This window comes from Cetorhinus maximus, chromosome 19, assembly GCF_964194155.1.
Source record: "Cetorhinus maximus chromosome 19, sCetMax3.hap1.1, whole genome shotgun sequence".
In the NCBI taxonomy this organism is placed as follows: Eukaryota; Metazoa; Chordata; class Chondrichthyes; order Lamniformes; family Cetorhinidae; genus Cetorhinus; species Cetorhinus maximus.
Window position 1 is genome coordinate 75109997 of NC_135897.1, and position 23336 is coordinate 75133332.

The following is a 23336-nucleotide window of genomic DNA, read 5'->3' on the forward strand; positions in this document are numbered from 1 at the left end:
CCCATATAGCAGCACATGCCCAGAATAATGTGGGAATATGTGAAATTGTCCATTTTGGCAGGAAGGATAAAAAAGCATAATATCTAAATGGTGAGAGATTGCAAAGCTTGGAGATTCACAGGGATCTGGGTGTCCTAACGCATGAATCTTTGGAACTCTCTTCCTCAAAAGGCAGTGGAAGCAGAGTCTTCAAATAATTTTAAGGCAGAGCTAGATATATTATTGATAAACAAGTGGGTGAAAGGTTATTGGGATAGGTGGGAATGTGAAGTTGAGGTTACAATCGGATCAGCCATGATCGTATTGAATGGCAGAGCAGGCTCAAGGGGTCAAGTGGCCTACTCCTGCTCCTAATTCATATGTTCCTATATATGAATGACTCAATTTTCTTCATAGCAGCAATTCATAGCTCTAGACATTCTCCCAAAGACCACTTGTCTTGACATGACCATAACTAAACAGTAAGCAGTCTTGTTGAATTTCAATATTAGGCTGCTCCTCAATAAATGCTTGCACTTTACATTTCAATTGCACAATTCTGAAACATACAGATGGTAGCATGTGTTCATAGGCTTGTCAGCATCATCCAGGCTGTCTGAATATTAAAAAGGTATAGTAAAAATTGTAATACCAATGAATTACCTAATGCTGTTTACATCCAAGCAAGCTTAAAGTCTTAAATCTATATAAATCTACATAAAGCCTTAAAACAATAAGTGATATCCTCCAAACCTTTTGTCTACCAGACATGAGTGGAATAAGTACAGAGTTTTTCAATGGTCAAAGGTGCCCATGAAAGGATACATCAATTTGAGAATCAGGTTTAGGTAAAGAATGAAGGTTTGAAGCATTGAGCTCAACTGATAAATAAGAAGCAAACCACTCCTATCTAGACAGCAGCAGTGGGAACCAATGCATGATCTAATGAGAGTGCTAGCCAGAACAGAACAGCCTGGATCGGACCTTTAACTAGATGAATGTCTGATCAGCATTTAAATAATACTCTGCAATGCAGGTGGCATATCCATATTGTTTTTCTTTCTTTGGTTGATGTAGATGTAGAGCAACAACTATAGTTTTGCACTCAGGTGGTTAAGCCAGATAATTGCATCAAGGGTAGGGGAACATGTCATTGTGATGCCTCCTTTGTATTTGTGAAGTGGGCATTGTGGTCTGTTCTGGGTCACCACAATTGCAAACTGGAAGTTTTTAAATTTTCCATATGCAAGTAACAGTATCTGCTACGGTTTGTTCAGATGTGGTAAAAGGTTACCCACGAGCTTCGTGGGAGATCAAAGCCAGGGAATTTGCGTCAGGTCTTTCACGAGGTGGTTGTGACTTCTTGTGAACCCCATTTGGCTTTACAAACGTCAGCGGGGTTCAAGTCACATTGTCAAAGATTAAGGACATAGGTCCAAAAGGACTTGAGCAACTTCAAATGGATATTGTTGAGGGATATTGTTGAAATCCTGGTTGATGGGGTGGTCATTCATCTTCTTGATTCAATGGACTTCCTGGAGGTTTGGAGCATCGCAGTGAATGGATGGGGGAGTGATGTGCAACACCAATGGCAGCCAGGGTGTTGGGTGATGGTGATATACAGTACCACATTGTAGCTGGACATCAACAAATTGAGTGTGGCTACTTCTGGTCCATACCAGTGCACAGTACTCAACTATGGAGTACACAAGGACTGTCATATTCATGATGCCACCAAAGTAACCCTAGAGGGAAGATATGTCTAAATGATGGGTGTCTATATTTAGAAAAAGATGTAATTAGTAAAGATATAGATTTGTTATTACTTTTATCAAACACATTGAAGAAAAAGCATTCCCACCAATCGTTTCTTCTTCTTTAACTGTTTGCAAGAGGGAGAAGAAGTTGTGTTTTGGTGGGGGGGTAGTAACCAATTAATTTTGGCAGGAGTCTATTTCTGTTTTTGAAAAGTCTGCTTCTTCCAATATCATAAAATTCATTGATCCCAAGCTTATATGGCCCAGTGACAAACATGTAAAGAGACCTATGATGAACATAAATTAGATAAATTTTCAAAAAGATGCATGATGAACATATTGACATTCACAGTTAAGACAGGTTAAATACTCCCATGGACATAATGAACACATTCAGTCAGATTACAGGATATTTTTGAAGATAACTTACTGACACAACATTTCAGTAAACATCATTGGGCCTATTCTGCTTTCGTTTCCTCTTCCGTCAATACCATTATCTGCGAGGTGCAATTTGGATAGCCAGGGAGCAATCTGTGGGGGTTCCTTCTTGCGTTTTCCTTCAAACATTGAGAGGAAACATTTTGAAGACCAGATCATTTTTTTACACCCCTTTATTGCAATATTTCATATTGACAAATATGCCTAACATTCTCAGATGTGGCTGAGGGGTTACGTGGGGAATGATAAAACCACCTGGCCTATTGGCAGCCTTTCTGTGCTTCCCAGATGTCTCTGGCTGGGCTTGGATCTGTGTCAGGGGACACCAGATTTCCTGCCACCACCAAACCCCCTCACCCCTCTGTTACGCAAGATCAGCAAGCTACCATGAGACTAGAACAACGTTCATAGCTCGCAGTCTAACATAAATCGGACACGGCCATTGAAATGGCTCAGGCCTCGCGTCAATGATGCCTTGGAGTAAAATTTACTCCACTGCAGTCCGTCAAGTAGAATTAAATGCAGGGAAAATGGATTGTGTTATATTGACTAAGTACACCAATTAAAACTCAGACTGTGGCCAGTGAAAGTCTCATTTAAAATGTGGGCTTTTTTTGCTTTGTTCTGAAAACCTTTTTGGAACTATTTATCTTTGCCACAGAATTTTTGTGGTTCTTTTCCTTGGTGAAAATCTTGTTTGGCTGTCTCATTTATTTCTATAAGTGTTTACACATTTTGATTTGGGTTGGTAGTCCCCTCACCACCCCATCCCCCCCACCAACCCCCATCCCATCCCCCCACCCCTCCCCCCCCCCACCCCCCCACCACTCCCCCCACCCTCCCTAAGTGTTAACTAGAAAAATAAATAACATAGATTCATAGATCAGGCATCCTGTTGTTCCCAAGGGTTAGCACACCAGGCAAAGACAATTGGCCTCTTTAAACATTGTATTTCATTTTATAAATGGTTGTTGATGCCTTTGTTGCTCTTTAACAAGTGACAATTAGGCCTGATTTTTTGAGGGGTTATAATAATCTCTGGAGAAACTTTTTTTTTTGCTGCTTACGTCGAATTTTGCATCTTAATTCCACAGTTTCAGCTTTTGGTTGCTTTAGTACTTCACAAAGAAATGTTTTGATGTGGCAAGGTTTGATTTTTAAACGTTTAATTTTAATGGAGTAGCAACTTTTTACAATCTTTAAGTCAGAATCTTTGCGTTTCTGTTTGCCTCCTCTTTCCTGCAACTTTTTGCCATGCAGTAGTGCTTTGTTTGTACCCATGATGGGTTTAACCTGTTTCCTTTAGATTTGCATGCCTGTTACTTCAATTAATACCTTCTACTGTCATTTTTTTGACCTTTTAGATCTGTGCTGTTGCATTATGTGCATCGAAAAACAATACATTAATCATATGTACACATCCTGGTGTGTTGTTTGAAATGCCCTCTGCAATTATGCCAGGAGCATTGTTTTTTGGAGTTGTCTTCATATTACACAAGGTAGACTTGAATCTCCATAGCAAGGTTGGTTAAAAATGTACACAGACACCATCTACTTGTGAACTATCCAGGACTGTCAAAGGAACTGGAAAAGAGCAAATTTCTTCCTCTCATTCCAGCATATTCTCAACATTCTTTTAGTCCCTAAGCCCAACATTTGTAAAGACACAACAAATTACCCAAGAAACTCTGCTTTCCCATAAGTAAACAAATCATTTCAGCTTGGATCACATGCCACTCTGAATTCAGAACCGCTAACAAGGCCCTTCCCCACTGCCAATAAGCCTTAACCATAAAGACTAGGACAATAAGGAATTCCCAAATGTAAAACCTATCCAACAGCTTGATCCAGTAAATTACAGAAATTCAATTTGAACTGCTATGTCTGTTCACTGGGACAATATTAAGTCCACTCTGTTATTCTGGATCTTTGCCAGCAAACTATAAAATTCACAATCTAGAACATAATTAGCCCATATTGTTTTGTTAAACAAATGCACCGATGGCCTAAAGGCTGACAGTCTCTAATGAAACTTTTCAGATATACAAATTGAATCATGCATTGGGCAGCATGCTGACATCAATGTGAACTCAAGCTACTCTGACCTTATCAAAACAAACTGCTCTCCTCCAGAGGATTAGCAAAATGTACAAAAATCAAAGATCAGTTCATACAGCTTTTCTTATATTCTAGTAAAACTAAACATCCCTTGTCGAGTTTTAATTAAGAAAACTCCTTTTAGCTTCAGAGGTAAAGCAAGATTTGGGAATAGCCTGCAAAAAATCACAGATAGGGTAATTTGGCGTGAGTGAGATTAAGTCACAGCATAGCTACAGCTATAAATCAGGGTTCATATAATAGATCGAAGCAAAGCAGAAATCAATGATCGTTATCCATCGATTTTCATGCAAAGGGAAATCTGACAGAGAGAAAGCACCTGGAGTATGACCTTAGAGTCTTGCTGCTATCAGAAACTGCTGCTTGTGCTTCACCTAAGGCACAAAGCCATTTTGCATGTCAGCCAAGTTAGTATTCTGAAAGAAGTTTAACAATTGAACTGTAAAAGTGATGGGATTCAAAATTGCTTTAATTGCTGAAGGGAGCATTACATTTCTGTTACACAGTAGGCTCTTTCAAAGTTCATCTAAACTAAAACATATTAAAAACAAACAAAAACTGTACACAAGAGATTAATTCTCTTCTGTTTTTTATTTATTACTTCCTCCGGTTCATCTGTCTTTCATAAGGCTCGGCTCTATGCTATCCTCTGATCCTGAAGATTAGGTTACAACCTAGGCTTTACAAGTTTCTGTGAACTACTGGAAACCTCTGTTCTCATAGGCATAGGCCCAAGATGGGACACAGAAATGTACAAACAAATTATATTTATACAGCACCTTTAACACAATTATATTGAGAACTTTGGCAGCTTCCTCTCTCAAAAGGCCACCACTGACGAGGAGATCCAACATTGAATCAGCTGGGCCAGCTCAGCCTTCTACCAACTCTGGTAGTGAGTGTTTGACAACAAAGACATCCACAAGTCAACAAAAGTCCTGGTGTACAAAGCAATTATCATCACCATACTTCTGTATTGCAGTGAGACCTGGGTGTGGATTTTATGGCAGGGTGGATCTTCCACACCGCCCACCCCCCCCCAAACTGAAAAGTCCCACGCCAACCAGAAACCCAGTTGCCCCACAGTGATATTACGCAAGGTGTAGTCATAATTGGGTCAAAGTGGGACTTCTGCCCCCCATCAGGGAGGAAGTACCACCCTAGACAGCTGCCAGTTAATCCGATTGGCTGGCAGCTCTGTAGTCCCAGCAACGCCAGAATTGAGTAGGGACAACTGCTGGGACTACAGGCAGTCCATGAAGTTGAAGAATTGATGGACCCGGGCTTCATTTACGTCAGGGATTCTGGTTGGGCCCACCCAGCAGACTCCAGCAAGGAGTCCTGCTCTGTGTATCAGCGACATATACGAGCACTAGAGAAATTCCGTCAGCAATGTCTCTGCCATATCCTCCACATTGAATGGGAGGACCATGGAACAAACGTTAGTGTCCTTCTTGAAGCAAAATTCATAAGCATTCAGGCAAAACTCCTGCAAAATCAACTACAATGGACTAGACACTGTGTCCAGATGGCTGAAAGCCATCTCATCCTCCATGTTTAGGTTTCTCAACTCTCAAATGGCCAATGTTCCCAAGGAGGACAAAGAAAATGCTCTGAAGCTCTCCTTGAAGTGCGGCAGCATTGACATTAATGACTGGGAGGATACTGCTGCCAATCGTTCAGAATGAAGGCATCTTGTCCATCAAGCTGCATCATGCTTCGAATCACATCTTGGTTATGAGGCAGAAAGGCAGCAGAGAAGAAAAATAGGAAGCAAATCCTGTACTCTGGATCCCACTTCCTCGTGGGACATCCCATCCCCATGTGCCCAAAGATCTGTGGGTTGAGAATCAGCCTGTTCTATCACAAGAAGACCCATGGCAGAAACTCTCAGCCCTGAGGCATCCTCGAAATGAGGGACAGCGGGTGATGATGAACGTAATAAATGTTCCAAAACGCTTCACAGGAGCATCATAAAACAAAATATGACACCGAGCCACATAAGTGATCATAGGTCAGATGACCAAAAATTTGGTCAAAGGTTTTAAGGAGTGACTTAAAGGAGGAAAGTGAGGTAGAGAGGCAGGTAGGTGCAGGGAGGGAGTTTAGGGTCTCATGGATTGAAGGTACAGTCACCAATTGTGGAACAATTAAAATCAGAGATGCTCAAGAAGCCAGAATTATATAAGTGCAGCTATCTCAGAGGGTTGTAGGCTAGAGGAGATCATAGAGATAGGGAGGGGCGAGGCCATGGAGATATTTGAAAACAAGGTTGAGCATTTTAAAACCAAGGTATTGCTTGACTGGGAGCCAAAGGTGATAGGGGATTGGGTCTTGGTAAGGGTTAAGAGATGGGCAGCTGAGTTTTGGATGACGTGAAGTTTATGGAGGGCAGAATGTGGGAGAGCAGTAAGGGGTGCATTGGAACAGTCTTGTCTAGAGGTAACGAAGGCATAGATGAGTGTTTCAGCAGCTGATGAACTGAAACAAGGGTGAAGTTGGATGATTTTATGGATGTGGAAATAGGCGATCTTAGCAATGGCATGAATATATGGTTGGAAGCTCATCTCGGATTCAAAAATGATGCCAAGATTGTGAACAGACTCGTTTAGTCTCAGGCTGTTGCAAGGAGAGAGATGGAGACATTAGCTAGAGAATTGAGTTTGGTGGAGGGGTGTGGGGAGGTGAAGGACTGAAAACAATGGCTTCAGCCTTTCCAATATTCAAGTGGATGTCGAGTAAGCTGACTGATAATTTCGCAAAAGCAGAGGAGTTGAGAGAGGTGGTGGTGAGGTGGAGCTGACAGTCATTGGCGCACAGGTGAAATGCTGTGCTTTCAGATGTCTCTGAGGGGCAGTAGCTAGAGGAGGGGGGTCAATGACAGATCCTTGGGGAACATTAGAGGTACGGTGCAGGAATGGGAAGAGGAACCATTTGCAAGTGATGTCCAGGACCAAAAACATGATCAAAGTTCCATCTGGTTGGTTCAAGTGTCCAGGAAATATCATATCCCACAATTCCTGTCATACTCCTCTATTCACTTTCTTATGTTCATAATAGCTCTATTTAATGCAAGCCAAACATCATGACTTTTAGAAATTGCGATTGAGATGGATACTCTTAGCAGTACACAGAATCACAGAATTGTTATGGGGCAGAAGGAGGCCATTTGGCCCAATGTGTGTGCACCAGCTCTCCGTGTGAGCAACTCACCTAGTTCCATTCTCCCGCCTTCTCCCCGTAACCCTGCACATTCTTCCTTTTCAGATAACAGTTTAATTCCCTTTTGAACATTTCAATTGAACCTGCCTCCAACACATTCTCAGGCAGAGCAATCCAGATCCTAACCACTCAATGTGTGAAAAAGCTTTCCCTCATATCACTATTTCTTCTTTTACTAATTACTTTAAATCTGTGCCCTCTCGTTCTCGATCCTTTCATGAGTGGGAATAGTTTCTCCCTATACTCTGCCCAGACTCCTCATGATTTTGAATACCTATCAAATCTCCTCTCAGCTTTCATTTAAGCAGATATTTCATAATGCTCAGCAAAAATTTATCCCAGTCAAAAAGAAAGACTACCCATGTTTAACAAAGGCGGTTAAGGAGAGTATCCAATCCCAAAAGCTAAGGCAAACAAAGCGGCAAAAACTAGTGGTAGGCCAGAGGATTGGGAATTTTTTAGGAACCAGCAGCGGATGACTAAACAGCTAATAAAGAGGGAGAAAATTGATTATGAAAGTAAATTGGCAAAAAAATATAAAAACAAACAGCAAGAGCTTCTACGGGTATATAAAAAGAGAATGGCTAAAGTGAGCGTGGGACCCTTGGAGGATGCAACTGGAGAACTGATAATGGGGAACAGGGAAATGGCAGATAACTTAAACCAAAATTTTGTATTGGTCTTCATGGTGGAGGACACATTCCAAAGATATCAGGTAAGTAAGGAGCTAATGGGGGAAAGATTTGTAATAGTCTCTATCACAAGCGACAAAGTATTTGACAAATTAGTGGGACTAAAGGCAGACAAGTCACCAGGACCTGATAGCCTGCAACCAAGGGTTTTAAAGGAAGTGGCTGCAGAGATAGTGGAGGCATTGGTCAAAATATTCCAGAACTCACTGGATTCCGAGAGGGTCCCAGCGGATTGGAAAACCATTAATGTGGCGTCCCTGTTCAAGAAGGGAGACAGACAAAAAGCAGGAAACTATAGGCAAGTCAGCCTAACATCTGTCATTGGAAAAATGCTAGAGTCCATTATTAAGGAAGAAATAGCAGGACATTTAGAAAAGCTTAAGGCAATCTAACAGAGCCAACGTGGTTTTGTGAAAGGGAGATCATGTTTGACAAATTTGCTAGAGTTCTTTGAGGATATAACAAGCAGAGTTGATAAAGAGAATCTGGTAGATGTAGTGTCTTTGGATTTCGAGAAGGCATTCGATAAGGTGCCACATAAAAGGTAATTGCACAAGATAGGAGCTCACGGTATTGGGGGTAATGTATTAGCGTGGATTAAGGATTGGTTAACAAACAGAAGACAGGGAGTCAGGATAAATGGGTCTTTTTCAGGTTGGAAAGACGTAACGAGTGGAGTGCCACAAGGATCAGTCCTAGGGCCTCAATTATTTACTATCTATATTGATGATTTGGAGGAGGGGGCAGAGTGTAATGTATCCAACGTTACTGATGATACAAAAATAGGTGGGAGGGCATGTTGTGATGAGGACATAAAGAATCTGCAAGGGGATATAGACACATTGAATGAGTGGGCAAAAACTTGGCAGATGGGGTTTAATGTAGGAAAGTGTGAGGTCATGCACTTTGGTAGGAAAAATCAAAAGGCAGACTATTGTTTAAATGGGGAGACTCCAAAAAAATGTAGCATAGAGGGATCTGGGTATTCTTGTGCATGAAACACAAAAAATTAGCATGCAGGTGCAGCAAGTAATTAAGAAGGCAAATGGAATTTTGGCCTGTATTGCTAGGGGGTTGGAGTTCAAAAATAGGGAAGTCTTGTTACAACTGTACAGGTTGTTGGTGAGGCCGCACCTGGAGTACTGTGCACAGTTTTGGTCCCTGTATTTAAGAAAGAATATAATGGCATTGGAGGCAGTTCAAAAGAGATTGACTAGGCTGATTCCTGAGATGAAGGGGTTGACTTATCGAGAACGGCTAAACAGGTTAGGCCTTTATTCATTACAGTTTAGAAGAATGAGGGGTGACCTTGTTGAAACATACAAGATTCTGAGGGGGCTTGACAGGGTAGATGTCCAGAATATGTTTTCACTAGTGGGGGAATCTTGAACTAGGGGACGTAGTTACAACAGAATAAGGAGATACTCACTTAAAACTAAGATGGGAAGGAATTTCTTCTCTCAGAGGGAATGAATATCTGGAATTCTCTACCCCAGAGAGCTGTGAGGCTAGATCACTGAAAGTATTTAAAGAGGAGGTAGATAAATTTTTGAAATGTTGGGGAGTTGAGAGTTATGAGGAGCTGGCACGAAAGAGTTGAGGCCGGGGGCAGATCAGCCATGAACTTATTGAATGACAGGGCAGGTTTGAGGGGCCGAATGACCTACTCCTGCTCCTATTTCTCATGTTCTTATGTTTTCTCTAAGGAAAACAATCCTAACTTCTCCAATCTATCTTCATAACTGAAGATAACAAACTCAAGAAGCTTGACACCATCCAGGACAAAGCAGCCTGCTTGATTGGCACCCCATCCACAAACATTCACTCCCTCCATCGTCGACTCACAGTGGCAGCAGTGTGAATCAACTACAAGATGTACTGCAGGAAGTCAACAAGCCTCCTTCGACAGCACCTACCAAACCCATGGCCACTACCATCTAGAAGGTCAAGGGCAGCAGACATATGGGAACACCACCACCTGGAGGTTCCCCTCCAAGCCACTCACCATCCTGACCTGGAAATATATCACCGTTCCTTCACTGTTGCTGGGTTAAAATCCTGGAACTCCCTCCTTAATAGCACTGTGGGTGTACCTACACCACATGGAGTGCAGCGGTTCAAGAAGGCAGCTCACCATCACTGTCTCAGGGGCAATTAGGGATGGGCAATAAATGCTGGCCTAGTCAGTGACGCCACATCCCATGAATGAATAAAAATGAAGTTCGTCATCCCAGGAACCATTCTGTAAATTTTATCTGTACTCTCTCCAAAGCCTTCACATGCTCCCTAAAGTGTGGTGCCCAGAACTGGATGCAATGCTCCAGCTGAGGCTGAACTAGTGACTTATACAAGTTCAACATAACCTCCTTGCTCTTGAACTTTCTGCCCCTATTAATAAAATCCAGGATTCTGTCTGCTTTATTAACATGCTCTCAACCTTCAATGACTCATGCACATATACACCCAGGTCCCCCCTACTCCTGCACCCACTTTAGAGTTGTTCCCCTATTTTATACCATCTCTCCATGTTCTTTCTACCAAAACAAATCACTTCATATTTCTCTGCATTGAACTTCATCTGCCACCTGTCCGCCCATTCCACCAACTTGTCTATGTCCTTTTGAAGTTCTACACTAGCCTCCTCACAGTTCACAATGCTTCTGAGTTTTGTATCATCTGCAAACTTTGAAATTATGCCCTGTACACCAAGACCTAGGTCACTAACATATTCAGGAAATTCAAGGGTCCCAACACTGACCCTTGGGAACAACACTACAAACCTTCCTCCAGCCCAAAAAACATTAACCACTACTTACTATTTCCTGTCACTCAGCCAATTCCATATCCATGTTGCTACTGTCACTTTTATTCCTTGAGCTATAACTTCATTCACAAGTTTATTGTGTGGCACTGTATCAAACACCTTTTGGAAATCCATGTAGACCGCTTCAACTGCAGCCATTCTCCGATTAAGTAATATTCTGCTTTTTTATTCTTCCTGCCAAAGTGAACAACTTCACATTTTCCCACATTATTCTGCATCTACCAGATTTTTGCCCGCTCACTCAATCTATCTATATCTGTCTGCAACCTCTTTATGTCCTCTACACAACATACATTCCTACCTATCTTTGTGTCACCTGCAAATTTAGCTACCACTTCCCTCATCTAGGTCATTAATATAAATTGTAAAAAGTTGAGGCCCCAATATAGAATCCTGCAGGACTACACTCTTCACATCCAGTCAATCAGAAAAAGACCCATTTATGCATATTCTCTGTTTCTCCCTACCAGCCAATCTTTTATCCATGCTAATATATTATGCTGTACACAATGAGCTTTTATTTTCCACAATAACCTTTGATGTGGCACCTTATCAAATGCCTTCCGGAAATCCAAGCATAACATGTCTACAGGCTCCTCTTTATCCGCAGCACATGTTACTCCTTCAAAAAACTCCAATAAATTGGTTAAACATGATTTTCCTTTCACAAAACCATGCAGACTCTTCCTGATTATCTTGAGTTTCTCTGAGTGTCAAGCAATAACCTCCTTGATGATCGATTATAACACCTTCCCCATGACAGATGTCAAGCTAACCAACCTATAGTTTCCTGTTTTCTGCCTCCCTCTCTTCTTGAATAGAGGGGTTATATTTGCTACTTTCCAGTCTGATGGAACCTTTCTAAAATCTAGTGAATTTTGGATAAGTACTATCTTGTTAGCCACCTCTTTTGAGACCCTAGGATGAAGTCCATCAGGACCTGGAGACTTGTCAGCCCACAGCTCCATCAGTTTGCTCAGTGCTGTTTCCCTAATGATTGTAATTTCACCAGGTTGCCCTCTCACTTCCAACTACTGAATTACAGCTATTACTGGGAATGTTTTTTCGTATCCTGTATAGCGAAGACAGAAGTAAAATATTTGTTCATTTCATTCGTCATTTCCTTATTATCTACTATTAACTCCCCACTGCCACTCTCTAGAGGACCAAAACTCACTTTACTTACTCTTTTCTTTCTTAAATATCATTGGAAACTCTTGGGGGAAACTTTCCCTCCATTGGGCGTGGGCAGGCACACCTCCGATCGGCGCCTCTGATCGGGGATGCGCTGCCATTTTATGTGGGTGGTCACCAGGAGGGCGGGGGGGTGGGGATTCTCTCAGCCAAGAGTGCGCTCTTTCGTGCATGTGCATGAAAGAGCACACTGATCACCCTGAGGCTAAGCGCTGCCTTAGGGAGATTGGCTCCAAATTTAAAAATGTTAAAGAAACAATTGCAACATTTCCCTGACATGTCCCCTCATGTGACACTGTCTCGAGTTGGTACATGTCCATCACTTTTACTGAAACCTTTATTAAATATTTTAAAACCCTCATGAATCCTTATCCCACCCATGGAATGAGGTTTCATGCTTTCTCTTAAGCCCGCCTGGGCTCCCGGCCTGCCTGCCAACCTTAAGGTTGGTGGGCAGGTCCATTAATTAGGTCAATTACTTTTGAAACAGCCTCAATAGTCCGTTGACAGGTCGGTGGGCGCACAGCTGATTCGGCTGCGCCCCCGCCGACCTGAAAATAGAAATGACATGGGATGACGTCAGGAGTTCTACCCGACATCATCCCGTGTCATTTTACACGTCGGCGAGCAGGCCCCGCCCCCGCTCACCAACCGGAAGATTCTCCCCTTGCTATCTGCTTTTACATTTCTAGCTAGCTTCCTCTCATACTCTCATTTCCTTCTCTCTATTAACCTTTAAGTCATTCTCTGCCGTTCTTTATATTCTGTCCTGCCACTCATCTTTGCGGAGTCTATGCTTTGTCCTTAAGTCTGATCTTTTCCTTAACTTCTTTAGTTAACCACGGATAGTGGTCCTCCCTTTAGAATTTTTCTTTATAGTACGAATATGCTTATTCTGAGTATTCTGAAATATCCCCTTAAATATCTGCCACTGCTTCTCTATTGATATATCCTCTAGCCGAGTATTCCGGTTCACTTCAGCTCGCTCAGCTTTCATGCCCACATACTTGCCCTTATTTAAGTTTAAAATATTAGTCTTAGACTCCACTCTTCTCCATTTCAAACTGGATATAAAATTCAATCATATTGTGGTCACTACTACCAAGGGGTGCTTTCACTCTGAGGTCATTAATTAATCCTGTCGCATTACACAAGACAAAGTCTAACATAACCTGCTTTCTGGTTGGTCCCAGAACAAGCTGCTCTAAAAAACGAACTCAAAAGCATGCAATGAATTCCTCATCCAGGCTACTACCGCCAATCTGATTTTTCCAGTTTATATGTAGATTAAAATCACCCATGATTATTGCTGTCCCTTTATCACAAACACCCAATGTTTCTTCTTGTATATAAGCAAAATAATGCGGATGCTGGAAATCTGAAACAAAAACAAAAATGTCCTTTTCTCTATGACATCTTTGGCAATCTCTTCTTTGCCTCCACCTATCACTGGCCCTCTATCCAGTTCTACCTGTCCCAACCCCCCCCTCTACCAGCTTATATTTCACTTCATTTCTCTATTTCCTTAGTTCTGTTGAAGAGTCATAGGGACTCGAAGCGTTAACTGTATTCCTCTCCGCAGATGCTGACCGGCCTGCTGAGTTTTTCCAGGTATTTTTGTTTTTGTTTCTTCTTGTATACTTTGTCCTACATTGTGGTTACTGTTAGGGGACCTGTAGACCACTCCCACGGGTGACTTCTTTCCCCTACTGTTCCTCATCTCCACCCAAACTGATTCTACATCCTGATCTCCTGAATGAAGGTCATATCTAACAATCGTGCGTTGGGAGGGTGGGGGCGTTGGGCAAAGGCTGCCCTGTGGTTGAGGTGACTTTGGCAGGGGGGGGCAAAGGTTGAAGGTAGCGCACAAGCACGTGCTGGGTGGGGGTGGGGCGGTGGGCGAGGGAAGCAATCACGCATTAGGGAAACCTTGTATATAAAGTGACCATTCCTCTGCAGCTGGGACAGTTCAGGCGCAGCCACATTGATATAATTGGAGTCAGGCCCCTAGCTTATCTGCCCACTTAAGCAACTCAGAGGCCTCAAAGTGCCACCAAGTGCTCCAGAGCTTTTCAGCCCTCGGGCACAGACTGCAAACTAATGAGCGTTTTAGTGGACTGGAGAACAGTTGGACGACTGGGCACATTGTACAATCTCCTTGCTAAAGGTGGCCATGGAGTAGTCACTGGTGGAGATGCTCACAGCCTCTTGCAATGTCATCATCCCGGTTTGGACCAGTCTCCCCCATGGTTCAAGCTAACAGTCCTGTCAACAGTCAAGCAGCCTTGCAGTGTGGGTTAGGAGAATGCCTGCGCCTGAGCTGAGAGCACAGGATGCAGCCCAATGGGTGCTCGAGAGACGCGTCATTGAACCTGGGACTGCAGTCTTTTTACATTTCAGGGCCATGTCTTCTTTGCAGCAGCTGTGGGCTGGAAGCACTGAGAGGTGTGTGCGCGGCTGCACTTTAAATATGGCGCCTGGTGTAATGAAGCGGCGAGATGATGGCGTGGCGGGCGAATGAGAGCCCGCCCACCATGGAAACAGTGCATAATCCCAGCAATGCATAATTAATGTGGCGGGTTTGGGACAATACGGTGTGCAAAGCCGCCATTGCGGCCAGCGGGTAAAATGTCGTTCTAAGAAACCTGCTACCACACTTAGTGCAAACCTGGGACAATTCCACCCAAAGCAGAGTTACTTTCCACTAGGCGGACTGAATGCCCTGGTTCATTGGAGATTTTATATTTGCAATTATGCAAATAAGTTTTAGTGCAAATTGGTAGCAAAACTTCACTTTGAAAGAAACAGCACAATTTGCACGAGGGAACCTTGAAAATTCAAATGTTATTTCACTCAGAAGGGTGATCTTTATAATGGATTTCTATAGGAAAATGTCATTTGCATGCCATTAGGTATTGCTCACTTCTGGAACAAGATGGGAGTTCTGTTCTTCTCCACTCTGTAAACTTTATTAACTATTATCTTGTGTTATTCTTGACATCAGATGTTCTTTAAAAATGTACAGCCTCTCTTTGCAAGATATTAGGATGATTACCTTTCTTTTTTTCCTTTGATGCAGTGAGGCTGCTGTTCATGACATCCTCACCACCAATGGCAGCACTGTGCCCAATGTCCTGGCTCAACATGACTGATTCCAAATCAGATTTTTCAGTTGCTGATAAACCAGAAGGAAAACCAAAACAATGGATAAGCAGATTACAATTAAGCATTGTAGAGAACAGTTGAAAACAAAACAAAAATCCTTCTATTAGATTCTAAATCGCTGACTTCCAGGAAGAACTCTTGTCCTGGTCCTAGCTATGTTTTTAAGGAACTTTGATGCAATCATGAACTGCGCACATGACATATTTGTAAGTAGTTGTATTATAAACAGACGCTTGGTACAGTAGTACAGAATTTAAATATTGTTGAAAATGGAGGCATGCTGCCAAAACTTCTCATCTTGCACTCATCAGGATAAATGCAAGAATGCCAAATTTCAAATGATCACAACTATTTGTACCACAGGAGGGTGATGATTGGTTGGCAAGCCAACTCTGATTGGCTGAGGTACTGCCATGGAGAAAGTAACAGGGAACAATAGGCTCTCCAAGTTCCCAGGTAATTTTTTAAAAAGTGCAAGGCTTGACTATATTCCTTCTGTTTGCAGAGAATAAGTTCCTTTAACCAATTTAAGATAATCAGTCAAGCTTATAATGTGGCTCATGTACATTTGCTGGAAATGACATACATTCATGCAGAGGGTCCTGTTCTCTGCAAACAAAATTAATATGTTCAAACCTTATGCCTTTTTTTGAATTATCTGAGAGCCTGGGGAAGCCTTAGCTTCCTGTTGCTTTCTCCATGACAACACCTTGGCCAATCATTGTCAACTTGCCTACCAATTTGCACCCTTTTCTCCTGTAGTATAAATTGTGCTTGTTTCAAACTTGGCATTCTTGCATTTGTCCTGATGATTGCAAGATAAAAAGCTTCAACAACATGTCTCTCTTATCAGTAATAGCTGTATTATCCAGCTGACTGAATTGTATGTTTCTTGGATGTTGCTGTATTTAATTCTTAATATACCCTGATCACTAATTGCACAATGACTGGCAGTCCAAGACAAGGGATTTTCATTAGGATGATATTAAAATCTTAACCTAATCACAAGTCAATACATTTTTAAAATATTATTCAGGAATCACACTGCTAAATCTGTTCTATAAAACTTTTGAATACAATACACTCCAAAAAAAGTTTTTCTTTCATATTACATTTAACCCACTAAATTTGAAAAGACAGCATATGTTTGTGCACATTCAGAATTAAAGATGATAGACATATTTATGACCTCTGCTGTATTCTTTGAAAGTTCCTAATAGGCAGCATAAGCATTATCCAATATGGTGGGTGGTACACTTCCAACAAAAATGTGCGCACACTTCCTAACCGTCTTATTGGAGGCTGTTTAGAACTCCAAAAATGAGCACTGTGCAGCCGATTTCTAAGCCACTGTTTCTTTCAGTTAAATCATAGAGTTTACAGAATATAAAAATCCACTCTGACACTTCATCGATGCAGACACGGCAAAAAGGGAAATAGCTATCTTGGACTTGAGAGATATGATATAGAAGTTCCTGCAGAGGCAGGTACAGGTATTAATTACCTCTTTGCACCAGTTTTCTTTATAGCTTTATCTCATTGATATTTGAGAGACAGACCAATATTTGTTATTTTGTTCATTTTTTGGATTGCATTGTTAATCAGCACTTTTTTCAGGTAATACCTTACATTCAGCAGATATATGCTCTTTGTTGCAGACAAATGCACTGTATAAGACATTTATGTAATATCCTACTGCACCTTCTAGCAAGTGTTTTGATGGGTCCTCCTCAAAATCTAAAGATGCACCAGATTTCTTTGTAGCCATGTTTTCTACATAGTCTGCAATAAACTTGATAAGCTCACAAGCTCCTTCACATTGTAAGTTGTTGCCATCCAAAAACAGATCTCTGCAATAAGGATAATTATAACTTATCTTGCATGACCAATTTACTGTATTATTAAATTAAATTACCTCATGTCATAAGTCAATAATTATACAATATCCAGGTGCTAAGTTTATATTGTTAACAATCCAATAAAATGACTCCCTGCCTGAGCAATATATAATCTTGAATTGTATACTTCAGAGCTGGAATAAGTTGGGTTTTACAAATTCACTTGTGCCACAACATGAATCAGCTGCAGATTCTAACCAATGCCTGTACCCCAGCAGTCTGTAACTACAGGTAATTCTGCAATCCTCCACTAGAGATATTTGCAAACGAGATTGGGGACAAATGGAAATACTTAAATAACTTGAAGAACTTAGATTTGAATTAAAGGCTGGTATTAAATGAATTAATGATTTGGGAATAACATTTTAGATCATGAACTGCTTAAAGTGCACAACATTGAAAGTAGCCTTGTCTTATGTATCTGGCGGAATCACTTTGCCTTCCTCTAGTATTTGAGTGTTGAGTCCAAATGGAGCACTCCAATTCCTATCAAAACAAAAATGAGTGTAGCACAAATCAGATCTTTTGATTCCGTGGTTTGATATTCCACAGGTGGTGCTTTTGTCTATTAGGTCAAAGGAGCCCTAAAACAGGTTCCATGATGTCAAGCGTGAAACGGCAAGATTGATAACAAACTGGTTAAAGGACCATAAATAAAGGGTGTTTTTAAATGCGGTACCTTCCCAACATGGCCCTGTCACAAGTTTGGCCTCGGGTTTCATTCAATCATTTACATTCATTAACAATCTAGACAAGGCATTGATGGTACAGTAGCTAAATTTGCAGGTGATGGAGAATGATGTTGCAATCAGGGCCTTGGAGAGAGATAGGTTTCCTACGCCACATGGACTGCAGAAGGCAACCAGGCTTGGGTAATAAATGCTGGCCTAGCCTGCAAAGCCCACATCCCATGAATGAATAAAAAAAATGGATTGAGAGAGCTTGAGAAAGTGGCAGAATTGGCAAATGTCTTTAAATGCATGAAAGTGTACAGTTACACGCATGGTTCAAAGAATAGGGCACAAGTTGATGTAATTTAAAATAAATGAGAGGGAGAAAAACATAGAAGTAATAATTGACTGGTCTTTTAAAATTCAAGCATGAGTGCTATGATCAAAGCGAATCCTGAACTGAATTTACTGTTATTCAATACAATACTGGGGCCAAGATAATAAAGGGTTTGGCAAGGCCTCATTTTTAATATTGATTACAATTTTGGTCTCTCAACTTCAGGAAAGGCATTGTGACTAGAAAAATGGCATAAGGATGGTCTCCAGTCTGAGCTCATTGACCTAAGGACAGAAATGGGGAGGGGATGGTAAAATTCACAATAGTGCAAAACATAGAAGCACAGCAAATCTGCTTTCTATTTTATACTCTTCCTGATTTCTTTTCCATAGATGGGGGTGGGGGGTGGGCGTGGCTGTGTGAAAGAATCAGGCAGGATGTAAAATGGGTGGAAGATTGCAAATATTGTGTTATCGAACAAGATTAATTTCAGCCCCTGGATTCCTGGGGTTTGTCACGACCACAGTTGTTGTCATTCCTGAGCAAGCCAAATCCCAGAGTGAAGTATGTCTCGCTGATCATAAAACCTTTTTTAATTCTGAAAACAAGGAGGAACAGCTACTGACCTCAAAAGCATAGAACTCCAGTAACATCTTCAGAATTTTAAAGATTAAAAGATTTATTAAGAAGAAAAAAAATTTAAGCACACAAGATAAAACTTACACAGTTAAAATAGTCTTACAGAACAACCCCAAGCAACATGCTTGGCTAAAAGTACACAAATTAAACTACCTTTTTGGCAATAACCCCTCAGAGATTTTTAACCATAAAAATCCAGTAAATATTACCAAAGTCAAGGAATTGCTGTCACTTTAATGAAGGTACACCACACAACTTCTCAGACACTTCCACTCTGATGTGGAATTCCAAAAGGAGATTCAGAAACAAAACGTTTCCTTAAACAACGACTCTTTGGTTTACCACTGGATGACTGCTTCCAATTCAAAACTTTCACAGCTTCTCAGTGGCTCACACACAAAGAAGCTGGCCTTCAGTGGGCTCCTCCATAGCAACTCTCAACAGTTAAACATCCCTTTCCTTAAATGCCTTTCCCCCTTTCATCTCAGACTCCATTGTCCTCAAAAACCTCTTTGAAACTCAACTTCTCCAAATATAAAAATCTTCCATGTTTTCTATTTTGCCTCTACTTTCGGGTCAATGACATTTAATACATCTTACCCTGTTATTAATGGAACCCCTGTAAGATGCAAATGTTCCTAGTTACCTCTGAACTCCCTTTTGAAATTCAACAGCTGAAAAATCAATTTCCCCACTTATCCCAAAATGCAAATTTCAGATCCAACCTATTTACTTGTAACTCAAACCCACCATAACCTCTCATTACAAATATACAAACCCAACACCTCTAACCTTGCATCTCGTAGACTTCACAGACAACCTGTCGTAACCGTCCCCCTGGACGGATGGACGGGGACACATGCACACACACACACACACACACACACACACGTATGCACACGCACACACACACACACACACACATACATGCACATACATGCACGCACGCACACACACACACACACACACAGCTTTCTACACAGACAACATAATTGCAAAAATATACATCTCATCACAGATAATATTCACTGGAGAGATAGATAGAGGAGATCTGACACAAAAAACAGAAAATGCTGGAAAAACTCAGCAGATCTGGCAGCATCTGTGGAGAGAGAAACAGAGCTAACGTTTCGAGTCCAATATGACTCTTCTTCGGAGCTGGCTATAGAAGAGATCTGACCCTGTATTTAAAATGATTAAATACAGTGACAGCAAGCAAGTAGATAGAGCATTTCAATTAATGGCGTCAAGTAGAATTAAGGGCAGGAAGTGAGGTTTTACTATTCTTAGAGAGGCAACAACCAATGGAACAGGATTCTAGAAGTGAAAGTGAAGACCTTGCAGATTCCTCAAAGTGTGGCGATCATGGTACCTGGAGGACTAATTATTCTGAAAAATAACTTTTGGCTCTAGGGTCACTTGAAGTTTGTCTGATCTTCCTCTGAGGGGACTGCAACGTTTTTGTTAGAGATTCTTTTATTGAATATAGCCATCTCATTTTTTTCTTAAGCCTCTCCCAAGAACTGGGATTGCAAATAAATGCGGATAAGATTAGACAAAGAACACGCTATAAGCATTGGTAGCCATTTGCCATCCTGGGTAGACACTCAAGATAGAACAAAATATCCTGAAGGAAAATTAAATAAAGCCTGAAACTGGGCACTGGGATCGCAGTGTGGGGTTAACCTGCAGTCGTTCGTTCTGCTCCAGGCAGATCACAAATAGCTGCCTGCAATAAACAGTAAATGTACTGCTGAGTATAACTGCACACCTCAACAGGAGGCCCCATGTTTGAGTGTGGTTAGCACTAAGCTAGATTGCACTATTTAAAGGTAAGGGAAATTCTGGCTGCACCAATTGCTGCATGTCACTGGGAAAGCCATTCTGATCAGGAAGAAGAGTGAAAATGGTTTGATAGGGATGACAGTGTGCTCCAAGGTTCTTTAACACAGCACTGGGGGCCTTGGTGCAGGAAGTGGATGGGAGATCAAAGCTTCTATATCCGCAGAGGGCCAGGAGGCCCGATAGATAGGTATTACGAAGGCAGTGGGAGCAAATAGCTATGGTGGTGAATGCCAGCAGTCTAGACAAGAGGACATGGTTGCAGTGTCGCAAGAAGTTTAATGATCTCACACAAATAGTTAAGGTCAGTAAATGCATCTTCAAATGCCATATCCTTACAAATGAACCACCACCCTCACACACTGCTCCATTCACCAGACCCAAATCACTCACTTGCGAAAATTCTCTGTGAACCATGATTCATACCTTGCATTTATAGCTTGAGCTCACCCTCACACACTTAGCATTGTGGCAAGCCACACTGTTACATCTTTCAGCTTGCACACTGTTATGACATGGCAGATGATGTATGCCAGGTGGACCAAATCCACGAGGGAAAATTGGTTGCGCTATCACAATGGTTTTGCAATTTATATTTATTACGAGATGTGTGCACTTAATTCAGAAGTAATGAGCCCACCAAGACCTTTAGAGATTTTAAAAATTAAATTAAAATATTAACACAATATAAAAGATCTCAAGCACATACATAAGACTATGATTACTTACTACTGTAATGACTCCTAAAATTCCAAATTTACGTGATCCCCAGTTTCACTCTCTTTAAGGCAACAGTCCAAAAATAGATTTTAGATTTAAAACAAACTCAGCAAGTTAGGTTTGTGCATTTGTAATGAGAGGTTATGGTGGGTTTGAGTTACAAGTAAATAGGTTGGATCTGAAATTTCAATTTTGAGGTAAGTGGGGAAATTGATTTTTCAGCTGTTGACATTGCTGGCCATCGTAGGAATGGCCATCCGTGAGGCTGTGGCAAGTGGCACATTGAAGATGACAGTTCCTACCTATTCCAGCCTCTCACATCCCACTTCTTATCAGAAATCTCTTCTGATTTACAAGCTGTAGGTGGTGTAAAAGACTCCTACAGCTTACCCCTCACACAACCTTTCCCCACCACCACCCTACTCTTGTCCCTTTCTCCTTTCTGATACCCAAGAACTGCAGTGGTGTGGGAGGGTAAGCTCAAGTAGAAGAAACTGATGATAATGAAACACCATCACTTTGCCTGACACTTGAAGCCACCAGCTCAGACACTGGCACTGCACATACGTGAGGACAGAGGTAGGATCTGGTGAGTCACTGGCATGTTTGGGCTGCAACCAGGGCAGAAAGAGTAGCACAGGTGCCAACTCCATGGAGGGTGAGGTGGTACATGAGTTCTAATGCAGAGGACTCAGAAGAGGAATTCAATAGGGTGGTGTATGGAAGAAGGTTGATGAAGGCACAATGAAATGCTTGGTGAATTGGCAGGCCTGCCAGAAAGCCTGCTGCCACTGTCAAGGAGCATGGAGGAGACTGCCTCCAATTTGGCACAGTCCTTTGCACAAACCTTGGAGCCCATTGTTTCCAGTGTGGAGGCGGTGACCAACTTCATTAACACACCTGCAGATCCCACTGTGATGCAGCATTTGATGGCCGATGTCTCAGCTTCCATTGCAGCACAAGCAGAAGCCACCCAATGTCTGAGTGCTGCAGGGGAAGCCCAGGCTGGAGTCATGCAAGCTCAGCTTAAGTGTTGCCATGAACATTCAACTTTCTGCCTTGCAGGTTCAGACTGCTGCTCTCATGGCTGCAGATATGAGTGTTCAAAGGGGCTTGCAGGATATCACAGCAGTTCAGCCATATGTCCTGTAACAGATTACTAGGATTGCTGAGGCACACCCTGAGGGAGTTGCAGTGACACCATGGAGCACAAACCTGCTGTTTTCTCTGAGAGTAATAGCACTCGTCCCCCCCACCATTGCCACTCCACCAGTATCCCCGCTATTGCCTATCGGTCAGACAGCCAAGCCAGGCTGAGATGGTGCAATCCAAAGTTGGGCCTTTTACAGCCAGAGCTAATCGTGGACATCCTCACATCTGCAGTCTCCACTACTGAAAGTCAACAGCCTTCCACCAGCCATGCTGCAGCCATTGGGGTAGCACTGTGTAGGAGCACTAGGCCAGATAAAGGTACTGTTTGTTAGGCAGTGAGGGGATGCACAAAGGTTATAGGTTGACTTTTGTATGGAAATTGGATGATTTGTTTGACAAGCTGGTTAGGAAAGGTTGTTTTCTAGTGGCTTTTATTTTTGCATTGAGGCCATGAGGGCATTGCGGTGGTCATATGTGTCAGTCCCCTGTTCCATCAGTATTTCAGCCACCACATCAAACCAGCGGGTGACTGTTAGGGGACAAGGTCCATTCGCTTTACACCTGGCTCATGACTCTGTTGTGTAACCCAACCACATGTGTGCAACATGCTAATATACCTGCTACCACACGAGACATCATTAAACAGATTATTGGGGTGCACAAGCAATGCTTTTGCTGTCTGGAA

General features: G+C 41.9%; 1 protein-coding gene across 2 annotated transcripts in view; it reads right to left on the reverse strand.

Annotated features, from left to right (window-relative positions):
- The window catches only part of LOC144694225 (uncharacterized), a 53682-nt gene that overhangs the window by 11958 nt on the left and 18388 nt on the right, over positions 1-23336 (reverse strand). For both annotated transcript variants that reach the window (XM_078564570.1, XM_078564569.1), the window contains exons 5-7: positions 17094-17242; positions 15283-15402; positions 2167-2296 (exon numbers count right to left, since the gene is read on the reverse strand). In XM_078564570.1, coding sequence (XP_078420696.1) covers positions 2167-2296; positions 15283-15402; positions 17094-17242 — 399 coding nt within the window. The remainder of the gene's footprint in view (positions 1-2166; positions 2297-15282; positions 15403-17093; positions 17243-23336) is intronic.